General features: G+C 34.5%; 2 protein-coding genes across 2 annotated transcripts; both read right to left on the reverse strand.

Annotated features, from left to right (window-relative positions):
• Positions 1–273: 273 nt before the first annotated feature.
• Positions 274–12,645, reverse strand: LOC136809366 (SH3 and PX domain-containing protein 2A-like). Its single transcript, XM_067065891.1, has 11 exons — positions 12,450–12,645; positions 6,987–7,067; positions 5,583–5,658; positions 5,019–5,095; positions 4,655–4,746; positions 3,806–3,917; positions 3,268–3,433; positions 2,848–2,965; positions 2,340–2,473; positions 1,722–1,756; positions 274–1,213 (listed from the first exon to the last, which is right to left on the reverse strand). Exons 1-11 carry the CDS (start codon positions 12,528–12,530, stop codon positions 497–499), a joined length of 1,689 nt encoding a protein of 562 aa, XP_066921992.1. The 5' UTR covers positions 12,531–12,645; the 3' UTR covers positions 274–496.
• Positions 12,646–16,102: 3,457 nt separating this feature from the next.
• LOC136809367 (glucosamine 6-phosphate N-acetyltransferase-like) lies at positions 16,103–18,190 on the reverse strand. Its single transcript, XM_067065892.1, has one exon. It carries the CDS (start codon positions 18,085–18,087, stop codon positions 17,491–17,493), a length of 597 nt encoding a protein of 198 aa, XP_066921993.1. The 5' UTR covers positions 18,088–18,190; the 3' UTR covers positions 16,103–17,490.
• Positions 18,191–23,779: the final 5,589 nt, after the last annotated feature.

Consider the following 23,779-nt stretch of genomic DNA (forward strand, 5'->3'; position numbering starts at 1 on the left):
TTCTTTACTTTATCATATTTTATTACCCTATTTATTCTCCCGAGCTTAATTTATTTTCGTTAATTACAATTATACATTACACCGGCATTTTAACGCCTTTTTATCTTTTATTCTCAGATGAACTTTTTAATTGTCAATAGACCTATAATTTTTTTTCCCTTGTGTATATAGAATTAGTATATAAACCTTGTCAAATAAATCCATTTTTATGTTGAAAAAGGCCAGTTGGCCGAAATATTCATAGAAAAATGATGTGTTATCTCTGACTACATTGTTCATCTAATTATGTGCACCCAAAAACAGAACAGAAAAAGATATATCTATATCATCCAAGAAATTAGTTGTTTTGTTCAAAACATATTAACAGGAAAAGCGATCAAATGCTATTCAACCGCGACCAAATGACCTTTTTGTTGGTTTGAAGGCTCACAAAAGCGTCCGAAGTGAGTCCTCTGAAATGTCATTCTAAACGAAACCGACGAACACGAAGGGTAATTTATTCTTCTTTCTTGAGGAAATTAGAAGGCACCCATCCCTCTTGGGTTCCACACTTCGCCAGCCACCATCCACCATCGTCTTTCTCTAACACGAACACTTTTTGTCCTTTCTTAAAACTCAACATTCCCTCATCGGGGTCTTTATAGTCACTGAGCGTGATGTACGAATCTCCCGCCTCTTCTTGTTGTTGTTGTGGGGCGGGCGCAGGCGTTCCACCCTCTTCTGCAATTTCACCCAGAAATGTAGAGGGCGCCCACCCTTCTTCGTCTCCGATTTTAACGAACCACCAACCAGCAGGATCTTTCTCCAGCACCTCAACAATCTGACCTGGTTCGAAGGATATCCCCGTCTCCTCGGTCGCTTTGTATCCGCCCAATGTCTTGTACTTTTGGCCATCTACCAAATCCTTATCGTCAATAATATCATGACCACGATGTCGTTGAACGATATGAGACGGTACCCAGCCCTCTTCCTTCCCGACCTTTACGAACCACCAACCGTTTGGTGACTTTTCAACAACCTCTACTTCCTGACCTTTTGAGAACGTCAGTTTCCCATCCGTACCTTTGAAAGCCTCGTTAGCATAGTAAATGATGTCGTCATCAGCGGCTACCATTTTGGAAATATTGTTCATGTTAATGACTTTTTTAGCAGCTGAAGCCATTCGTAAACTTTTCTTCTTTTGTAAGATTTGCTTCTCGTTTTGTGCTTTGCGCTGCAAAAAAATAGGAATTAGAAATTAAAACCAACCGTGATAAAAGCGAGAAGTTCTAAGTCGGAGGCGACCTGAAGGCTTCTCTTTCGATAGCTATCTACCCGAAGGTAGGGGAGGGCGCCACTCTTTCTCCCTAGATTGCTCCACTTACCCTTGATCCTTCTCTTAATTGCTGAGCATCAAGCAGAGAGGCATCAAGTACCATTTTGGGAATCTTTGGTATGACCCGGCTGGGGGTTGAACCTACAACCTTGCGAACCATAGCCGGATGCTCTACCACTGCACTACGGTCGCTACTGGTCGAACTTAAAGGTACAGTAATTGAAAGATTTATCGAATCAATCAAAAACATGAAAGACTTGTGAATTGGAAAGGATTTTCAAAAGTGAGTTCTATGTGGGAATCCATTTTTTCGAACGTTAGTGGAAAACCCACCGGTCCACGAATATAAGAATACACGAAGGCTTAGAACCAAAAGTTTAGAAGGCCGCAAATAAAGAAAACTTACACGAATCGTTTTCTTTCTTGGTGCAGTTTCGAATGCTGGAAGAACAAATTAATGAAAAATATCAGAACATTGTACATAAGAACTGTGGTATGGATTACTGGATGATTAAGAATAGAGATTTGCCAACGATACATTCTTGCATAGTCTTACTCATTTTAGTTAATCAAGCTCTCAATTATTAGCTCTCGCTAACTGGGAAAATTTGAATGTGAAGATGTGAGATAGAATTAAACTGAATTGAATGTCAATGCAATGCGATCAATGCGTCAGCAATTACGTCATTTTTCAAAAAGCCTTCAGCGAGAACTTTTATTGGCTTCATTTTCAAATATAGGTTGTAATGTTTTTCTAAACGAGCATAAAAAATGCTTTAGAACGGTATATAACATGGCATACTTTGGAGAAAAAAATTCATTTTAGCCTGGGAACCAGTTCTGTTCTGTAAAATACACAAACAGGTGCCAATTTTTTGGGTCTGAGATTTAAATCCATTTTTTGGCTCCTAAACTACAAATGTGCAAAGTCTCATGCTTGTACGCCTTTGTGCACAATTTTTACACAATTAGACCGTAAATGAAAAAAAGCAAGAAAGATTTGATGCCAGCAAATGGAACTCACATTTCTTGGCACCAGTGGATGATTCTTCCTTCTTGGCATCATCGAGAACAGTTTTCATAAGGTCTCCTTGAGCGTTCTTTGGTATCTTCTTCAGATGGTTCAGTGGAACATAACCTTGCTTCGAATTCGATAACCTAATGTCAACAGAAGAGGGAAAGTTCACACAACGTTGCTTCAACGTCCATTTAACGTTTATATCATATTTTAGCTCGGTATGAGCAATATAAATCCAAGAACTTTAAGAAATGAATCTACAGAAGTGGGGATATCTTTTTCCTGTGAGGGGTTTCCTATAAAACAATCTAAATTTGTAAGTTCAATTAGAACGGACCAAAAAAAAATTCAATACACAGTTTTTGAATTAGCTTTGAATTTGATTCTGTGTAATTTGCACGAAAAATATCAACTTTTAAACAAAAAACACACTTGGAATCAAAATTTCAGTAAGCAGCCGCATGAAGAGGCAGAAAGAAAGAATCTGACAACTGCATTGCATTGAGATACTTACGTGACTTTCCACCAACCATCAGAACATTTGGCCAAGATGTCGACCACATCCCCTACTTCTAGATTCAATTCGTCCGGCATGCTAGATTTGAACGGTTTCGTACAAATGTGACGTCCCTCTAATAAAGCAAAAATTCGATTTTTGAAGTTTCACATCAAAAGCATAAGCCCCAAAGAACATAACATGTTTTGAGTATGAGCTTAAAATCGGATCTGATAACAAAGAGTTGATTTTTATATAGCGCTGCAGATCTTCCCAAAAACAGGCGGCAATATTGCACCAACCAAATGCTCTTAGTTTGAATCAAACACAAAAAGAAAATATGAAATAATTCAATGGTCCAAAGATTACCTCTATCGATCTTAAAAGTTAGATAAATTATATTCAAGAAAATGAGCTTTAGAATAGTAAGAAATATACCTCTCCCTTGGACATCGATCTCCTCAACTTCTCCCGAAGAGCTGCCTTCAAGAGGTTCCAGATAAGAGGAGGGCGCCCACCCCTGTTCATCCTCTATACAAACAAACCACCACCCATTCTCATGTTTCTCAATCACTTCTACTGTATCACCAGCTGCTAAAGAAACCTAGAAGACAGAGAGGGCGGAAGGGTGGTTGAAGAATGTTCCTGTTTCAAGGAAAACATCCGTATACCTTTTGAGAGGCTGAAGAAAGTTTTTCCGATTCTTGCGCAATGCTGCTTCAACATCCATCTAACGTTGTATATGGAGTTATGAAATCTACCGTCAATCGTGATTCTTTTCTTAAATGCGGGATAAATTTCAAAGCCTCTAGACCAAATTAATTAGTGATCTTCGATTTTTGAAAGTCACAACATGATTGTCTATTGTTTGTGGCAGAATGTTGCCCAATGAAAGTAACCCAATTGACGTCAAAAGACATTGTTTTGACATTTTTTTCCAGTTTGTCAGAATGAATAGATGAGAGTGAAAGTATACCTGGTTCCTCTGTTTACTTTTGAAGTTGGTAAGTACGATATATTGTTCGAGAAGCACTGGATCAGAGATGGAGTCTGCAGTCTTTTCTTTCTTCTCCTTCTTCTCTCCACCACTGAGATGAGTTGAAAAGAAAAATTATTCGAATCTGATTGGCTTAGAGGAACGCGATTAATCGTTAATTGCGCTATTACTACTTTTTGCACTCTACGGCGGGGGGGGGACACTTTTGCCCTTTTGTTCCTTTTACCCCCCCCCCCCCCCCGCCCCTCCAAGTGTAACAATACAGGGACTTTTTCACTTTAAAGATAAAGAAATTGCAATTTCTTCTAAATAAAAACAAAGAGAAATCACACTACAATGTCTAGTCTTCTTTTTAGACAAAAGAACAATAAAGAGGTTTTCGAATCGAATGTTTACAAAAATATGAAAAAATATTTTTACAAACAGCAATCACTCAATAGTATGCTTTTATCGTGCAATTAACGTTGAGTCACTCGTAACAGGACTCCTTTGTTACTCGTGATTAATCGTTAATTGCACTCCAAACCATATACGATTACTATCCTAGTACTAATCAGCATAGTTTCTAAAAATCTAGGTTTCACCATCATTTTGCTTTTCTCATCCCAACAATAGGTATCATAAGTCAGTCTGTTGTCGATATCCCCCATTTAATTTCGTCACCCGTCGTTGAAAAGGTCAGAATCACCGATTGAAACTATAGCTCTTTGATTTGCAGGCAAGGAAGAATGAATCTCATTTCAATCATTGATTCCCTTAAGGACGTTTGATGAACCTCTTTTTGACGTTTTGACATAGGATAACACTAAACATGAAGGAAAATTTTACCTCAAGAGATTTTTGACATCTTCTTCATTCGCGTGGAGAAAGTCAAGAACCAATTTACATTGTGAAATCTTGGCTGGAAGTTTCACCAATTTCTATGAGAAAGAAAGATGCAAGATCAATCCAATATTTCCAAGCAGGTGCAAAAACTCGCAAAAACGTTGATCTGAAACTTTAGCTTTATGCAGCCCATGGACTTTTTAAGTTTCGCGTTAACTGGTAAACGTCAAGGATAAAATCAATTGCATATCTCAAAAATTCCAAAATCCTTTAAAAAAAACTAAAATATTGATTTGCCCAAGGTCATAATATCATGTAAATAGTACCTTAAGACTCATAGAAAGGGGTCTGGATCGAGTAACCTTACCTCTAAATACTCGTTAAGGGCGTCTTTTCTCTTCAATGCCACTTCGCGAACATTACTTCGACCGAACAACACTTTTCCTAGAAAAGTTGAACAATTCATTGTGAGATTAGGTGATGCAAAACTCGCTTTATGAAAATAAAAATTTGATCAAATCTCGAGAGTTGGAAGTGCTATTCTTCTTTACATGAAACAAGTCCACGTTTGAAAATTATTGATCTTTTTTTTTTTTGGGATATAGTAGCTTAACAATCAGATATAACATTCGTCTAGCCAATTTCCTTAATGTAGCGTGATTTAGGGGGAAAATAATACACATTTAGAAGCTTTCGACAAAATTAGCACTTTATGATCAATTTCGGACCGAAATATAGTAAAACTTGCACCTAAATTATTTAATGAGGATAACACTATGAACAAATAGTAGGAAGGGATTTATCAACAAGATTTGGTTGTTCTTTTCCTGAGGTATAATCGACATCATGGGATATTTTCTGTAAACAGCATGCTTTTTGTAAAGCTACATAGTACGTCTGATGGACATTTTGTGGTGATTGATATTCATACCTGGCAAGAAAGGGATAACTCTGGCTGTCGGGTTGTGAACACCAGCTTCCGTTGGGTAGGAATCAATCAAAGATGTCTGGAAAATGAAAAATGAACAAAAATGAAGCAGAATCGAACACATCAATAGCACTGATCTCGAACGTTAGATGAACGTTAAAACAACGTTCTGGTAGAACTGGGTTCTTTGAAAGGACGATAAACAATCCATCGCCTGGACAAGATCACTAAAATGAGGCAGGAAAAATTTGTGAACGGTTGGTTAGCCCATGCGGAGTAAGCAATTGTGGAGGTGTTTACAGTGTTTGTTCCAAACTCTACCGCCATTTTTTTCCATAAACCACCCTGACGCACTGATTCTACTATGCATATATTTTTCCTATCCCTCTACTAACGGACGGAATTAAATGATTAACGCCATTACGCCATTGTTCAGTCAGTGAAAATACCTTTGTAGCAAGCCTGAGTTTTTAGTTTTGGTATTAAACAAAAATTGTCTTTTCCCCTTACTGTAAGGTCTTTTTTTAACGGTGTTTTGTTATTAATGTTCAAGGAAATGGCATCTTGTTAAAACTTCATAGAGATTAAAAATTTAAAATGGTCTTTTTAAAGATAAAACTTTTTGACACATTCACAGAGACAGAATATTGGAAAAAGCCTCTTAAGGGTACAAAGAATCGTTTAGTAGAGTATTGGTCTCTCTAGGACCATGTTACCAGTAAAAGAAAGACATAAAGCTTTAAACATAAAGCTGAACAAATGAAATGGAAATCCACAAATATTTAAGTATAATTAGGCTCATCAATATTTTTTAATGGTATCAATATAACGTAATATTTGGGAAGCTGATATAGTTACCCTTTTGTTTATAAACTTATATAGAAAGAAAAAGATGCCCTACCCACTCCCCTCCCCCTCCACAAAAAAAAAGTTGACCCAAAAGATCGACAAACCTTTTGCAAAAAAGACGATAGAAGTTGACTTGGACTAGGATTAGGACTTGTTATGTGAAAGTTTTTCCTCTTTTAGATTTTCAGCAATTTTCTAGGCTTTTTAGGTTGCACCATTGTGTAACTTTAAAGGTTTTGTTTTTAAATAAGAGTGATATCGTTTGCTTACTCATCACTTTTAATTCAAAAGCTTTTTCACATTGGATTGACACAGATATGGAGCAAGATTGGTCAGAAAGAGGAAAAGAAAGACATTTTTTTGCTTAAATCAGCATGACATAACAATAGGGGACACTGTCCCGATATGAAATATGTGTCTGATATGAAACAGGGACACTTGTGTTTTAGGAATAAAGAAATATGTTTGGTACAAAACAATGAAACGTATGGCATCCTCCCTCCCTCGTAGACAATCAGTGTGAATAAATGGGTGCAGATTCAATAAATTACAAGTTACCTGAAGTTCAAAGAAGGCATTATATCGTCGACAAATAACTTGCTTTTTGCCATCATTCCAAAGTACATTGATAATATAAACCTGGAAATAAAACAAGAAAATAAATCTACATTATGTCCCTGATATTGGTAACAGTCCAAAATAAATAGTTTGTCAATGATGTGTTTGCAATGAAACTCTACATTTTTTTATTTTCGCCTCAATTGAAAATTTTCCATCCAAAGGGCTTTTGATGTGTTCAACAACACTCTGCTCGGCGGGTGCGACGCCGGGTGAATGATGCAATTCTAATACACAATAAGGAAAGGAAGATGAAGGTAAGTAAGCCTTACTTAGAGGAACGAGCCTTACAAACGAATTCCTTTAGGAGGGTAGAGAGATCTATACAGAATTCTACAAATTGGCCGTTAAATCGAGAAAAAAAGCATAAACACTAAAATTGACTTTTCAAGGTTTTCGTTATTTCAAATTCAGGAATTTTTTATTCGATTCGATTTTTTATTCGTGAAAGGGAGGGCTAACACATAGCCGTCAAAAAATAAACTTATTGCGGTCGATATCTTTCCACGTATTCTCGCATTGTTCTTAAAATACACTGAAAGTTGGAAATTTAAAGCCAATCAATACATATGGAAGCTATGTGCAAAAGTTATGCAAAATATATTTACTTCATACATAAAAAATGTCGACCATTCGTTTGAATTATTATGAGCGTTCTAAATCGATGGTCGGCATGATGTAATTCTAGAAAGACATTCCATTGACAACTTGAATGTTTTCGCAAGCTCAGCATTTTTTCATAGCCATTCAGGTCTCATTTTAAATACCATTAGCCTGGCTTTACAACAACGGTGTAACAGTTGAATATAATGAAGATCATAATTGACTTTGTTACAGGGGGGGGTCATGCAGTTATTATATAAACACTATGACAATTACTACCGTGGTGGTATATAAACCAAAATTTGGGAAAACAGTTACTCCACCAGTGGACTAACTGCAACATGGGTGGTGCCTAAGCCCAAAATTGTCGATTTTGGTAGGATATGGTGTACTAAGTGAGCACATTTTTCAATTTTTCAGTTTAAAATCATAGGTTTTTAAAAATTCCGGAAGCAAAAAAATTCAAAACATTTTTTTCAAAAGTCAAAAAAAAAATCAAATTTTTTCTTCAATCAAGGCATGAAAGATATTTTAACAAACTTGGAAAATGATTGAGATATTTAACTCTTGAACGGTCGTTAATAAGACGTACCCAGTAAAATGGTATCAAAAATGAGGAATTCAGTGAAAAAATTGCCAAATTTGGCATTTTTGGGGGTGGTATACACCAATTTTGAGGGTAAAATCAGTTAGTACACTATGGAATAACTGCAAGGGTGGTGGTGTCTGTAGAAAATGTCCAAAATTGCAGTTACTCCACATAGTGTCAAGGAGTAACTGCAAGACCCCCCCCTGTTTGTTATGTGGATGTAAGGCTGTCACTACAGTTCGATTCGAAAGTCTTTTTTTGAATATAACTTCGCGTAGACTTTCCTCCCATAACATAACAAATTATAAATATTTTAATTCAATGAGAGTGCAAGCCAAATTATTGATGCTTGGAAGAAAGGATCTCGACTGCGAAACTTCAACAAAACAAACATGGAAGAAAGGACCTTCAACAAAATAAACATGACTGCAAAGGATACAGTTGAAGTAAATGAAGTATTTAATAAAGACATCTATTCATTGAAAATATCCGGCAAATTTCGTCCTATCTATGTTATTATAAAAGTAGCCACCTGTAAAGGTCATGCTAAAGTCAGCTGAACGGTTTTAGGGAGGATATTTCTACAGAAAAAATATATGATTTGAGTTTGAGTATTTCTTTCAGATTGAACATCTATTTTTTGTGTTTCCATGGCAATCAAAGTCAAAACAAAAGTTGAACCAGTCAGAATAAAAATGGTAAACCATTGCTGGAGAACAGTGTTTCGTTTGCTTTTTGTTGATAATTTGTGCATCGCATTAAAAGCTTTCAAGATTTTATGTGACTTCATAAGAAGGATCGCCATGAAAATTGTGTATAAATTACAAGCAATAATGGCGTCCAAGTAGCAAGTCCATCCTCTTGGTTTAATATGACGTAATATTATGAAATCTATATTGATGGATATTGAAGTAAACAAGTGAATCACAGTCAATAAGAAATCAGAGCTTTTGACAATGGGGGTACCGTTATATACCACGAAAGTTATTGAAGCAAAAATACCAAATATAATACCAAAGCTGCTCAAAACAAAGGCTGTACAGTGAATTGTATCTTTGACTAGAAATTGTTCATTATATGGGTCATGACATCTCGTATGATTACCGTTGGAAAGGTAATAGCGAGAACATTGTTGGCACTTTTCTACATTTCCTTCCGTTTGTTTAATGAAGTTTTTTTGACATTGTTTACAAGTGAAACCATATTCGAAATTCCATTTTGTGAATTGTTTTAAAAGTTTTCCTCTACTTATTTCCCAACCTGACGGACACTTCGCACGTAGATATTTCTGGAAGAGTTTGTAATTTGACACTAAATTCTTCCAACAATCTTTTCTCTATACTACTGAACTCATCAAAAACAATTTTTTCTACGACAGATATTGACCCTCTTACCATTAAAAAATGGTTTTCTGTTAACGATGGTAGCCTTAAAACATTACCAAGCTTTCCCCTTGAGTTATTTCCGAGAAGGTTAAATGTTGTTTCGAATGCTGCATGAGCCATTTCAGCCACACTGTCATTTTGAACAAAATACTTTTGGAAAAGATGTTTTCGGTGTTTAAATTTAGAACGATTACGTAGAATTAAAGTCCTCATATTTGTGCGATAATTAAGAAAATCATGATGTAATGATAAAGATGGAGATATGCTGGATAAATTTTCCATTCATCCAAATCATGCGTCACCCAGATGAAATTGTATAATCCGATATTGACAGTTTTGATGAAGTACATTTGATCTTTTGGAGTGCCAAACAAAACCAGAGCATTCATCGATAGTTCTTGGTGTAGATTGTCAGCTGCTTTATCTAACTGGATTGAATTTCGGATATTAATCGAATCAGTGAAATAGCAAACGTTTGGGTGATCATGACGGATTCTCTGAATGGCTCTTTCGTACATACGTGAGTAGTATTCACTGAATTCTGTTTTCGAGCCTTTCAGGAGTAATAGACCAACCCTTTCCAATCTGTAAACTTTGACAGTTTTCGAAATAAGTAAAGACTCAAATTAAATCATTGGATTTCCAATCGTTTTGTTCAAAACTAACAAAACCGTCCAAAGGCGTGCCGATAACATCCTTAAGGCGGTATAGTTTATTCATACTATGAGTTAAAAAACTGATGAAGAAGTAAATATTGTTTTGGTTTTTCATACGATGATGACGTGTATAGATCTATCTGTACCGGGTCTGTACCCTTCGTCCCCAGAATTGAAACATTGAATTGAACATTGAAGTCGAGGTCCAAAATAAAGGTAACGATGAGATTGATCAAAAGCTCATGATCTTCACAAACATCTAAACTGATCTATTCATGATCATGAAATTTCGGATAAGACATTTTAGCAATGTGGAATGTTTCGTTAAAAACATGGTCGTAAAGCACAGCTCGTTTTTGGAAGTCTGTATTGTTGGTGGTCTGTCCGGCACATTTTGAAAAGACACCAATAATCTTGTGCGACGCTTCTGATGAATTTCTCCCAAGGAGTAAGGAGAGTATGCACAAAACCATCCAAATCATTTTAGAAAAAAAAAAATTTGTCTTTTTAAACTGATTACATGAAGTGACTCAATCCAATCTGGAATCATTTGACATTCACCCTTAAACTTGATTCCAATCCTCTTTCAATAATAACAATATTTCGTCGCTATAGAATAAAAAGGAGTCCAATTTTTGAAATTTTTTAATTTTTTATTTTTTGGCTCCCCAGGCCATAAAATTTTAATTTATATTAATTATATTAATTTTAATTTATAACTTTTGTTTATATTTTTACAATATTTTTTTGCTCTTGAGATAAATTTTTCTCATCTCCATAATTGAACGGACTATGTAATAACAGAAATAGTTTTTCGTGTGTTTCGTATAAAAGATTACGTCATGAATATCAAGAATAAGCAGAAAAAAACATAATTAAAAAGCTTAGTGTTGGGCCCATGATACAAAAATATGACTAGCCGGTGCGCCATATTCCGGGATAACATGTCGACAGCAAAAATGGACATAACGCCTTTTTTTTTCTACAGCGACGATTTATACATCAAAATTCGATTTTGAATCGTCATTCCTTGTTATCCTTTGTATCATGGTTGATTTTGTGTCTTTAGAGGTTTCCTGAGCCCGTCCCTAAAGACAGTTTAATGAACAAATTAGTTGGTTAATGTTTTTCATTTATCCTTTACATTTTGTGTGTTAGATGAAAAACAGCAATATTTTATTTTTAATTCATGATATGCACCACTGCAATGTCTTCTGACATTACATCATGGACCCAATAGCTCATTGGTTGAAAGTGACGTAAAAGCAGTCAATACGTCACTTTCAACCAATCAGCTATTGGGTGGAATGGAAGACATTGCAATGGTGCATATCATGAATTAAAGGCAACGGTGCTCTGATAATCAAGCTTCATAAAACCGAGTAGCTTTTTATGAAAGACAATGTGAATAAGTTGAATAAACAAGAGTTTGTCCAAGCCTTAAATGGACTGAGAGATTATTAAAAATCTTTCGTAGAAAGTAACCGCATATAACGAGTTCGAAAGATAGGGTTTAAAGACTTTTTTGCGAGGCCTGCTAATGAGGCCTGCTAATTAAGCCTGGCAAAACTTCTATGCCCAAAAGACTGGCGTTACAGGTAAAGCTACTAACCCGGGTCGGACAGAAACTTCGAATATCCAATTCTAATTAATTCTACAGGACTATAAGTTCTTGCTAGCACGAATAAAATCTTATATTATTAGAACGGTATTAAAAGAACAATGATGAGACTTTCCAATTAAAATAGGTCCCCATCTCTAACTTCTTTGTAAATTTAATTTTATTTGCTCAAATTTTGTGAGACAACTCCACGTGACATGCATTTTTGGGGAATAAGTATTATAATTTTTTTTTTTTTGTTGACAAATTAGCCTTCAGTAACAAATTTCAATCAATATTTCATTCTGGTCAAGTTTTTATTTTGCTTCGTTAAAAAAACCAACCAGACAGGTGGCCCAACCAAAATTTTGGTCAGAATTTCAAGGTCATAGCACTTGACAATCATAAGATTTTAACAAAAAAAAGAAGAAAGATGTTCGAGGGGTTAAAGAATGAATAAGAATATGAACGGATAATTCTAATTCAAAATCATGTACTAGCTACAACTTCTTATAATAAAACTTATGGATAATATGGAGGTATTGCAACAATATGAATGATTTGACTTACATAGTGTTTGGTGGGTAGTTTTCGTTTCTGGATGTCTGTAATGTTGGCATCAGTAACGTACGAAGTCGTCTCTTCTGGCATCTTTGTGGTGATTTACAACGGTGAAATATGCCACACGGTAATAAATTCAGGTGTGCGAAAAAAATTTCAGCCAAATCAACAAACGATACTTTTTAATTTTGTCGTCTTAATTATGCTAAAATGAAAACAAGAGATATTAAATTGAAAGGTTGCATAAGTCTGGTGTTAGTTCCTACAGGATTTCCACCTTTCTTCAAAGAAGCACAGAAGTTGGTATATCTAGTCATATCTAGTCATCTGTCATTAAGTTCAAAGAAGAACTTGCAATTGAATGGGAAAATAAGCTTTATAAATTGTAATTATAAAAGATTGTGGCATAGAGGTCAATAGACCTGAGAAATATACTTCTATAAATAAATAAATAAAGATAAAATCTCGATAATTTTGCAACCCGTGAGTTATAGTACGTTCAACTTTAATTCACTTGATTTTTTATGCTTCGTCGATACTAAACTAATTTCAATCATGACTTCACTTTTACCCCCTTTTCTACCAAGCAAAAAAATCAAAAAACTCTTTCTTCTAAAATTGGTCTTTTCAGCACTAATATAATGAATTGACTTCTCTACCAAAGAAAGGATAATTTGTTGAAAACCTTTCATTATGGTTCGACTCCCTCGCAAATACTTCTGACCAACAATAAAATACTTTAGATGACGAGTGGGATGCGTTTTATCGAAAGTAAAATTTGTGAAGATTCTTAGAATTTTACTCTATGGTATACAGTAGAGGTTTTTCATGTTTTAAGCGTAATTTCCGTCATGGAAGCAAACGTTCGAATCTGCAGAGGTGATCATCCCTTACGTAAATCGAAGGCTCGCTTCAATAAGGGTGGAAAGTACGTAACAAAACACGAAGAACCTCTATATGCGATTTGTATGTCAGGTTGTTAATGTCAAAAATTCATTTCAGCAAAACCTTTTCAGCAAAACCTTTTCATTCTGAGATCCTGGATAGAAATTATAAAAAGAAAAGAAATCACTTTAAAAGTTGTAAAATGGATAGCTAAAATTATTACATTTCTTAAAAACAAAGTGACATAATAGGAAAGTCTAGTAAAACCACTTGAAAAATCAAAACAATCTGATCATGTAGGCTAAGCGCAAAACATATCTAGATATTAAAGATGCCATCGTATGACTGAGTAAGCACTTTTTGTATTTCTCAACATGTCTTTTGTCTGTGACCAAACCATAATCTACACTTAAAATCTCAAAAGAGAATACATATTTTTTCATAAGAGCATCCAAATGTTCTTAAAATGTTCTTAAAATGTTCTATCTTCGCCGTTTATGATTACTTCTGTTCGATTTCCAAAGAAATTTGCTGTTAAAATGTTCTCAAATTGTCTTCAATATTAGGCCATCGAAGCCTTTTGTTCTTATATAGTTTGTTCTTATAAAGAAAATGTGTAGCAGCCTTCTTTACAAAAACATTCCATAATAAAAAGTAAAGTATGACTTCGATTAATAATATGGTTTATAGCTTATGATGAACTATTCGCAAGGAATGAAATACTCTTTCCGAAGGAAAACTATCTTCTTTTAAAGAACATAAGACTGACGAGACTCAAAAAGATAAAAAAATAAGAACAATGCTCAGCCAAGAATTATGGTCTAGAGAACTTTGCACTAAATTAAGAACAATTTGAGGCTCAAAGTGCTTTGAAATCAGGACAACCGAAGGCTCACTTAAAATTTACTGGCTCTGATGAAAAATGAGTGTATACTGTGTCAAAACTACTCCATTCGCTTTAAGAGCATCGACTCTAGAGATTTATAGTCAAACTTTCGTTGACTACATCATTTCACCCTATCCCCACCCATTATTCGTATTCTAATAGGGATATTTAAAACTACTGTATTGAAAAGAATATTTTCAAAATTTCGTTTTACATCAAGAATAAGGTTAAGTTGGTTTTTCTAACTATTCTAACTAACTAACTCTATTATTCTATACTAACTCATGCAGAGGAGTCTGACCCCCCCCCCATAATTATAAAATACTAATAACTACTGCTCTATATAACAACAAAAAAAACATATTTCTTCAGAGAAATGAGATTTATTTTCGTGTTTTAGCTCACTCTACTTCACTTTTAAAGCATAAAAAGAAAACATGAAATAGGATTGGAATCTTTACTGTAACTCAAATAGAAAAAAAATACCATCCCCGGGGGGGGGGTACTACCCTTGTCGACCGACGGGGGTGCTCCGCCGATGTTCGAAAAATGGACCCTACGTGGGACTCTAAATTTGCGAAAAAAGTGACCCTGAATGGGACTGAAATTGCAAAATTTTCTACTTTTTCCCCAAATTTTCCAAAAATAGGCACCCTACGAGGGACTGATTTTTCTATTTTTGTGTTTTTGCGACCCTACCTGGGACTCGTGGAGGTTAAAAAAGGTACCCTGACCAGCGGAGCATCCCCGTAACCCATTTTGCCCTAGTACCCCCCCCCCGGGATACCATCAAAGTTTACAATTGGAATAAGCTTGAATAAAAAATATATAAAAGTCTGTATCATAAACTTTGAAAACTAAACTATATCAAAAGTAAGACGAAATGTAAACAAAATGATTTGTAAACAGAAAAATGTTTTCGACAGTTATAAACATAGCATTTTTATTAAGTGCTAGTGGCATACTTTTACAAGGAAGGCCTACGTATTGTGTATTGTAGAGATGAAAAAAATCTAAATCAAACTTTTTGTCCATCAATAAATCTTGTTAACAGAATTTCTTTGCATACTCTTTTTAGCAGTTTAGCATTAACAAAGGGAACGAGAGAGAATTTTTTTTCAAGTAATGATAAAATTTATTATGGCATTGAGTGATGCATGACAAAAGGACTGTAAAACCTAAGCATCAAAAGCAATCAAAAGAACTTTGAACAGTGTGTAGGTTTCTTTTTATTTAGCTTTCAATAAAAGTAGGGTTCAGAGATATGAAGTATATTGCAATTGATTATGTAAATATAGCATGAGATGTATAATGAACAGGAATCTTTGCAGTTTTCTACTGACGGTTCAGGGTATAACATTTAGCATTATCTAAAGACAGGGATTTAATCATATGGAATTTAGAGTTGACAAGATCGTCATTCAAAAAACTAAACACTCAAAGAATGAGAAAGCTGTCTTCTTGAAAGATTAGAATGGGTTATTTTTTCTTATTTGGCGCGCCCTCAAAGAGAGCAATTAATCGTTAATTGCATCCTGTAGAGAGCAATTAATCGTTAATCACACTCTTCGATGCAGCGCCAATGTTTACAAAATTGATTTTAATGTTTTTTCTCACATTCTTTTTCCATCGAACGTTTTAATTGCATTCGAAATTCATTTTGTGAGAAAGAAAATCTATAAACAACAATAAAAGAAAAACATAGAGAGAAGAGAAAAATATAAAACTTTCAGTGTAATTTCTGTAATTTACTTTCATAACTGGAAAAAAGTAGTGAAACCCATTGTGCGATTAGCTCGAATCGTCCTTTCGGACTCGGAAAATTAATAACAAAAAAATCACTCGTGCAATTATTCTCGAATTGCACTCGTTATCATGTGATTACATATACTAATTTGTCCTGTCACTTGACAGACTTTCTTGACAATCCAGATTTTTACAGAAAATTAGCACAGATAATTACTAATCTGAAGATCATTACAAATTACTAATGACTGCAACTAAGACGAATAAACTTACACAAATTTCTACTGTTGGTTAAAGAGATAAACAGCAAGTTTTGGTAGCTTTGACCCTATCATGAACAAAATTTCAAGTACTTTCAGTTTTCTTGTTAAAAGGTATTTATAAGGAATATTATGTGACAGTCTTACAACTGTCTTCAGTTCAACTGCTGACTATTTTGAGACTTTTAAAATGATTTGAGAGAGAAATCATAATGTAAAAAAAAATTGGAAAAGAATAACAGAACTTTGCAACTTTTCGTTTGCTTATGATATATAATAGGTATTGTATTGATTGTATCTTGAAAGCTTTAAATAAAAATTTTGTATGGTGTCACTTAAGAGGCAAGGGCTTGTTATTGATCAGTAATTTTAATTGAAGTATGAAAATCTTATCAAAAACGCGAATCAGTGAAAAAAGCTGAAATTATACAAACAAAATAAAAAAGTATAACACGTACACTAAACAAATAAAAAGCAATCTGATTACAAAAAAAGTCACACAAAAATAAATACAAAAACAACACAAAATTCCTTCGAATCTAAGGAAATAAAAAATCAACACATTAAATCATAATTCTAAATTGTATTTATCATACAGTTCCCTTTAAAATAAATTAAAGATAAAATGGTCAGTCAAAATATAAATAATTAGTGATTGCAGGATGACACTGTATCTCTTGGAATGCCTGATTGGTAAAGCACCCAAATCGTATGTAGAAAATATACACTTTGCACATCAACTGAGAAAATTGATAGAAATTCATTCCAAATGTAAATTAGCAACCAATGATGGCTTCATATGGCTTTTTAGCAATAAATGGAAGCGAACTAATGAAAAATGTTCCAGTTTCTGATTTCGATTATCAGTAAAAGACAATGAACAGTATAAAGGATATTAATTAACCTTTTCAGTAAACAAAAGACACAGAAATCAGGGAAACTCAAAATTAAATTCAAATTAAACGTTTCAAATGACACATCTTTTAAAGGAGAGAGGGTGGGGTTTATCGAAAACTGTTAAAACTCAATATTTTCTAGTTTATTCACAAGATCTCCCTAAATCTACAGGCACAGATCAATCTAGACATACAAAGAACCTGAAGGGAGAAATATTGTGCAAATTAATATAGCAGAAAAACATCCTCCAGTAAAATCAACCCCCAGTCCAAATGTTGCTAGCACTCTACTCAAATACACAATAACCTCTGATAAATAATTATTAGAAATAAAAATTCATGATAAAAATCGACAAGTCCATGGCATGAATTGAAAATCAATGATCTTTATTTTCATACCTAAGTTGCATATAGTTCTCATTTTTCTGCAAGACAAAACCAAATTGGTTATAGAATCGTATTAATGGATCTTTACATTCAAGACTTATTTCATCACATCCAACACTTTTGCCTAATAAAACCAACGTTTCCAACATCAATTTACCTAACTGCCGCCCTCTATGAGAGGCTAGCACAACAATGTCCTCAACACGTCCACGACTAACCAATTTAACTTTGCGATTCAAATGTTTCTCGATAACCAGTGTGCCGCTGCCAGCACATTTATTCATGGAAGTATCCTCTATAACCACAATGAAATATGTTTGAGAGCAACTCCTCATTTCTTTGAATCTTGTCTGGAATTTCTCATCACTTACATCTCCAACAACCGTCAATTCTGACATCAAAGCAGGATATTCTTTATGGTGATCCATTATATGCAATGGACGCACTTTTAAATTTTCACCAGGACTATTCACGGATATATTATTCTTTTTCCAACATGACGTGTCAGTGAAATCCAATCGCTTAAGAATTTCAGCATCGAAAAGATATTCACTGTCACAATGAAGACCGCTTGACTTCTTAGACATGTTTACACCAAAGCCAAAACCAAAGCCGTGAAAAGGCAAGAATGGAAATTCCAAGATTTTTTATGAGTAAGATCTGAAACGAAAAAGAAAACCAATATTGAATTTATAATGACAATCTAAGAAAACCAATGAAATTCAAACAATAAAGTCAAGCAAGTGAAGTAAAAAATAAAACAGAGCAGAAATCATCTGAAAAAATGATGTTACTTTTTTAAATCATAGCTCATAATCTTTATTATGTAAGGCAAGAAATTGTTGAAAAGCTCATTATTTTGGAATGATGACACAAGGGTATTTCCCTTTAAACCAAAAGCATAAAAGACATTATCAAGCAACACAGGAAATCTTTGTTCACAAACAAAACAAAATGAAAATTAATTTGAATGGGTAATTATATCAGGAAGCTGTATTCGGACAACAAAACATTAATTCATTAAAAAACATGAAATATTTCTCAAAAAAGCTTTCCTCAAAAAGTCAATTTCTTAGGTAAAGATTCTGAGTAACCCAAATTTAACAGAAAAAAGTGTCAGTAAGTTTTCGATATACAAAAGTTTTTAATGTTATATAAGTTTTTTCTTCATGGTATATATAAACAATTTCAAATAACTTTTGACACGAGGTTTTGAAAAAATGTCTTTAAAAGGGTTGTAACCCTTTACCACTTCTGTCCTATTTTTATCATCTTTACTGAAAACTGATAAATAAAGGCGTATTTGTGGGAGTGTTTAAGCATTCATTAAAAACAGGTAAAAAGGAAACCATTAATCAAAAAAGATGTGTAGATTTCATAAGCATCATGCAGAAACCTAAATAATTCAGCAGGAATTTTAAACTTATTAAGTAATTAGTTTCTCAACTCAACTAATTGGAAATTTCCTACCAAAAATAGTTGTACTTCATATCAAGTATTCAAAATACAAAATGAGAAAAAACTTTAAGAAAAATTTTTCAAAAACAAAAGAGATTTTCCCTGACCACAAAAGTGGAAATAGAAATATGTAGACATTCACAAATAGCTATATACAAATAAAACCCATGTTGTTCAGTATTGCAAAGTTTAATTTTACAAAGCATAAAGAACCCATAAATAAAGACTATCATAAACTAATTTACTCTATTTGAAAATAACATTAAAGACTAAATAGATTTAATCACACTGGTAATGATTTCAAAACGAGGGGCAATTGTTCTAAATAATGAACGAAAAAAGGCTTACCTTAAGGGAAGAAATTTTCACGGAATTTAATTTCGCAGTCCACTGCTCAAAATTTGGAAATTTCGCGCGGGAATTAGAGTTTACAATATGGCCTAATTTGTACTAAAAAGACCAATTTAGAGTTGATTTAAGGTATTTCACTTGAAAAACTGTACCCATTGAAAGAAGATAAAGTACTTTTAGAATTTTCAGAGAATAAATATGTTGAACAGTGAATAAGAATGCGGCTATTCTATTTTGATTTTTCCCCGACATGTTTCGGACTTGGTCCGTTCTCAAAGGAATGATATTTCTTTGTTTTTATACAAAATTATTTGACGTCAAATTGGACAAATACGTCATTTTAGGCGATTTTGGCTTGAAAATGGGTTGGTGTAAATGGGGCCATCTGATAAGTTGAATTTGGTATAAAATGAGCATGTAAATCAGACTTAGGCACTCGGTTGGAGAAGATTGAGTTCTTGGTTCAATCCATGAGGTGTGAGGGTTCTCAGTTCTTGGATCCAGAACTTTTCTCTCTGTAGTATTATCCTTTTCACTCTTTCTATATCTGTCTCATTGATCTGTTCGATGATGGTGAACTTTGAAATTGTGGTTGGTTTGGTGGAAATGTTTACACGCTTAGATTGTCTCTTGTCGTGGTCTGTATGCATTACTTCTATGGTTATCGAGTCTTTGATTGAATTTGGTCTCGCTTTTTCCAATATATTGGATGTGACACTTGTTGCATTCCAAGAGGTAGATGATACGAGTGCTTTTGCAGTTGACGTTGTGGAAGATCTGGTATGTCCTTTTGGTTTGTTGGCTGGTGAAGGTTGAGGTTGACATTATTTGTTTACAGCAAAGGTTTCCTGTCCTTGTCAAGCAAGGCTGGCACTTTCCTTTCAGTTTTTGTTGTTTTCTTGAGAATTTGTTATTGGATATGATGTTTGTCCAAGTAGATCTTTCAAGTTTTTGTTGCGTCTATGATGCAATGACTGGTGTTTGTTGGAAGGTATCTTGAAACCGTTCGTTGATGTTTAGGATTTCCCAGTGCTTTTCCAGTAAGGTAAGGATGGGTGGTAAGTTTTTGTTATAGGTAGTGATGAAGGCAATTTGTTGTTTATTCTTGGTGTTGTTGTATTTTAGGAGATCTTCCCAGTTCTTATTCTTAACTTTCTCGAACTGTTTATGGAGGTTTTCAGCTTTGTTTCTTCTTCTGATGAATGCATCTTTCATTTGGAGGAGGGATTGGTTGTATTCTTCGGGGCTAGAGCAAATCTTTTTTATCCTTAGTGCTTGACAGTATGGGATGTGGTGTTTTAGGTTGTTTGGGTGGTATGAGGTATTATGGAGGTATGATGACCAATCTGTTGGTTTTTTGAAGATCTTGTAATCTAGACGATTGTTTTTTATGGTTATCGTTGTGTCCAGAAAGTTGATCTTGCTATGAGAGTATTCCGTTGTGAATTTAATTGATGGGTGAACTGTGTTGATGATAGCAAAAAATTCTTTTAGATCACTTTCATATAAAAAATATGTCATCTATGAATCTGAGGTATTTCATTATATTGTTAGTTATGGGGGGATAGATTTCTCGTTCTTCGAACTCTCCCATAAAAATGTTCGCATGTTGATTTGGAGATAGTGTTTGTCGTTGAATATGTAGTTGTTAAGGGTGAGGATGTAAGAATGTTAAAATTACTGTCATATGTTTAATGGACAACTCAGCGTTTGTTAATGATTTATGAATGGAGGCTATGCATTGGACATTCGGGATGTTGGTATATAATGCAGACACATCCATGGTTACAAGTATTGCGTGTGTTGGTATATGTAAATCTTTGGATTTGTTGATAAAGTCTGTTGTGTCTTTGATATATGAAGGTAGTGATTTCGCATGGTCTTGTAGGTGATAATAGACATAATGGGAGATGCGTGCTGTGTGACAATTGATGGAGCTTATGACAGGTCTGCCTGGGTTATCTGATTTGTGTATTTTGGGTGTGGTGTAAAATTTTGGTGTCTTTGGCTGTGTCTCGGTAAGCATTTCAGTGGTTTTATTGTCTAGTAGCTTGGATTCTATGATGTCTTGTATCTTTTTGTTATGTTTTTGTGTGAGGTCTTGGTCAAACTCCTTGTAGAAAGTCTGATCATTTAGTTGTCTTAGGGCTTCATTTATATAATCTGCAACGCCTTGGATTACTACGGTGCCTCCTTTATCGGCGTTTGTGATGTCATTCTTTTCTCCTTAGTTGTTCTAAAGCTTCACGTTCTTCGTTTTTCAGATTGTATTTGTGTTTGGTTCTTGTGACTTCATGGTTATTTATCTTGTTTTCAAAGGCGTCAATAAAAGTTTTGATTGTGTGATGTGGGTTATTTGGTGTCCATTGGTTATTTTTCTTTTTTATGTACAATGGTTTTTTAGCCATTGTTACATTAGGGAATAAATATATCTGTTTTCAGTCCTGAATTTAACAATTTTGCACAAACAAGGAGAGTTCTTCCGGATAGAGAATCAGTTGTCAAAAAATACTAGAAATGTTTCACATCCTTGCCAAGATAAAAAACAATCTAAGGTAATTACTATCATAATCAAGAAGTTAGAATTTAATGTATATAATATTTGTTGTTTTCTGGGTTTAAAATTTGGAATTGGATAGCCCCTGACTGTAGGGCTGTCTCTGTCTCTGAGCTGAACAACAATATTTGGATTCTTGCTGTTTGCAAAAATGTAATAAAACGCATCTCTGAAACAGTGAAAATGAGAACAGGTGAGAGAATGAAATGAAGAGAAGGAAGGCGGAAATGTGTTTGAATTAGTCACCCAATTTCAGTCCCCAGGAAAAAGGGTCTAAATAGATTGGTTTTTAGCGTTCAACTATTTTGAGGATTACAAGTTGCTTCATCAACTTAAATCTTGTCAAACCCAAGTACAGTCCCTTTGCACCTGTCCTTATATATCTGATATTCTGATGGCGGATTGGCGACCGCCCACGCTAAAGCTCTAAAGGGAGCGGGCCAATTTTCCATTCGGAGAGGAATGATAGTCGGCCTTTGATGTGCCGCTTCCTCAGTCGGGTTCAACAGTCCTTGCCTGTAAACCTAGAAATATTTCGGTTGGACCTGCCAATCCCCGAAAACGAGGGCTGGGTTATCAGACCTCCCGCTGCAAAATTCTTGACGCAGTCTCGCAAAATTCCGCAATGTAAACACCTTCCAGATGTTGAAAATTTTCCCGACCTTCGGAGCTTTAGCGTGTCGAAAATGAAAATGAAAATGTCACCATCTGGGTGCCAGATAACTGTCCTTAAATACCTTATGACTGCACAACAGCTCATGAATATTATCTCTAACTGTGATTTTATTATTATAAGCCAAAAAACAGGATTTTATCTCCTCAGGTCATTATGAATGTTTTATGAGGGCTACATACCGTCAATGGCTCTAACTTGGAACAATTGGTCGCTTTGATTGATTGATTGATTGATTGATTGATTCAAATGTATTTTTAAAGCATTTTATAAGTACAGTAGACTCCCGGTTATTCGAACCTGCACTTATTCAAATAATTGGGTTATTCGAACTGAGATGGCATTCCCCTTGGAACTGCTTACTCAACCCAGGCAAAAACATTCTTGGTTATTCGTACTTCAGTTATTTGAATTTTCAGTTATTCGAAGCAATTTCTATTCCCCTTACATTATAGGCTAAATCACCCTCAGTTATTCGAATTTTTCTTATTGGGAGATTGTCAAGTGAGAACAGAGGAATGTAAAGAGATGGAAAAACAACTTCTTGAAAACAATGGAAAAACGGCTCGTCATATACCAGGTCTCTTGCCCTTAAGGGAGTTTATGTCGAGTAAATAGGTTTGTTTTGTTGTCGCTATGAAAAATCTGCATAATTAGCATGTTGTGACAAAATTCTTTTGTTTCAAGTCTGATTATGCGCAAACTTTTGGGGCTTATATTTTGGGTACACCTCTCCTATACGAAAAGGTACCTATATCTTCTTGCTCAGAATTTCCTAGCAATTCTACTGATATAACTGCATCATGACCCAACATAATATGGAAAGCTAGAGCTCAAGAAAATTTTAACTTCATCTTGATTTTACTCGACTTCTGACAGTTTTACAAGAACCAATTTAATATCATTGCGTTAAGAATTTCTTTTGCTTTACATTGGTAAAAATATTGCTCCTTATTCTTAAAAATTAAACTAGTAATCGGCAAAAAAGGAAAAACAAATTTTCATTTTTATCGTCAAATCATGTAGAAACAGTCCGATTTGTATGGCGAGCTGTCTTTTCTGGACTTTCATTTAATGACCTAATCAACGTTTTTACAATAGAATTTTCAATAGAAGTGATTGTTGAACTTTGAGTAATCAGAAAAGCTGTTTTTCCATCTCTTTACATTCCTCTGGTGAGAACATTGATTTTCTGCGATTAAAATACTTTTTTTTCTTTAAGAAAGCAGGTTTCAATATC

The sequence above is a fragment of the Clytia hemisphaerica genome, unplaced genomic scaffold (assembly GCF_902728285.1).
Source record: "Clytia hemisphaerica strain Z4C2 unplaced genomic scaffold, Clytia hemisphaerica genome assembly, whole genome shotgun sequence".
Taxonomy (NCBI): Eukaryota; Metazoa; Cnidaria; class Hydrozoa; order Leptothecata; family Clytiidae; genus Clytia; species Clytia hemisphaerica.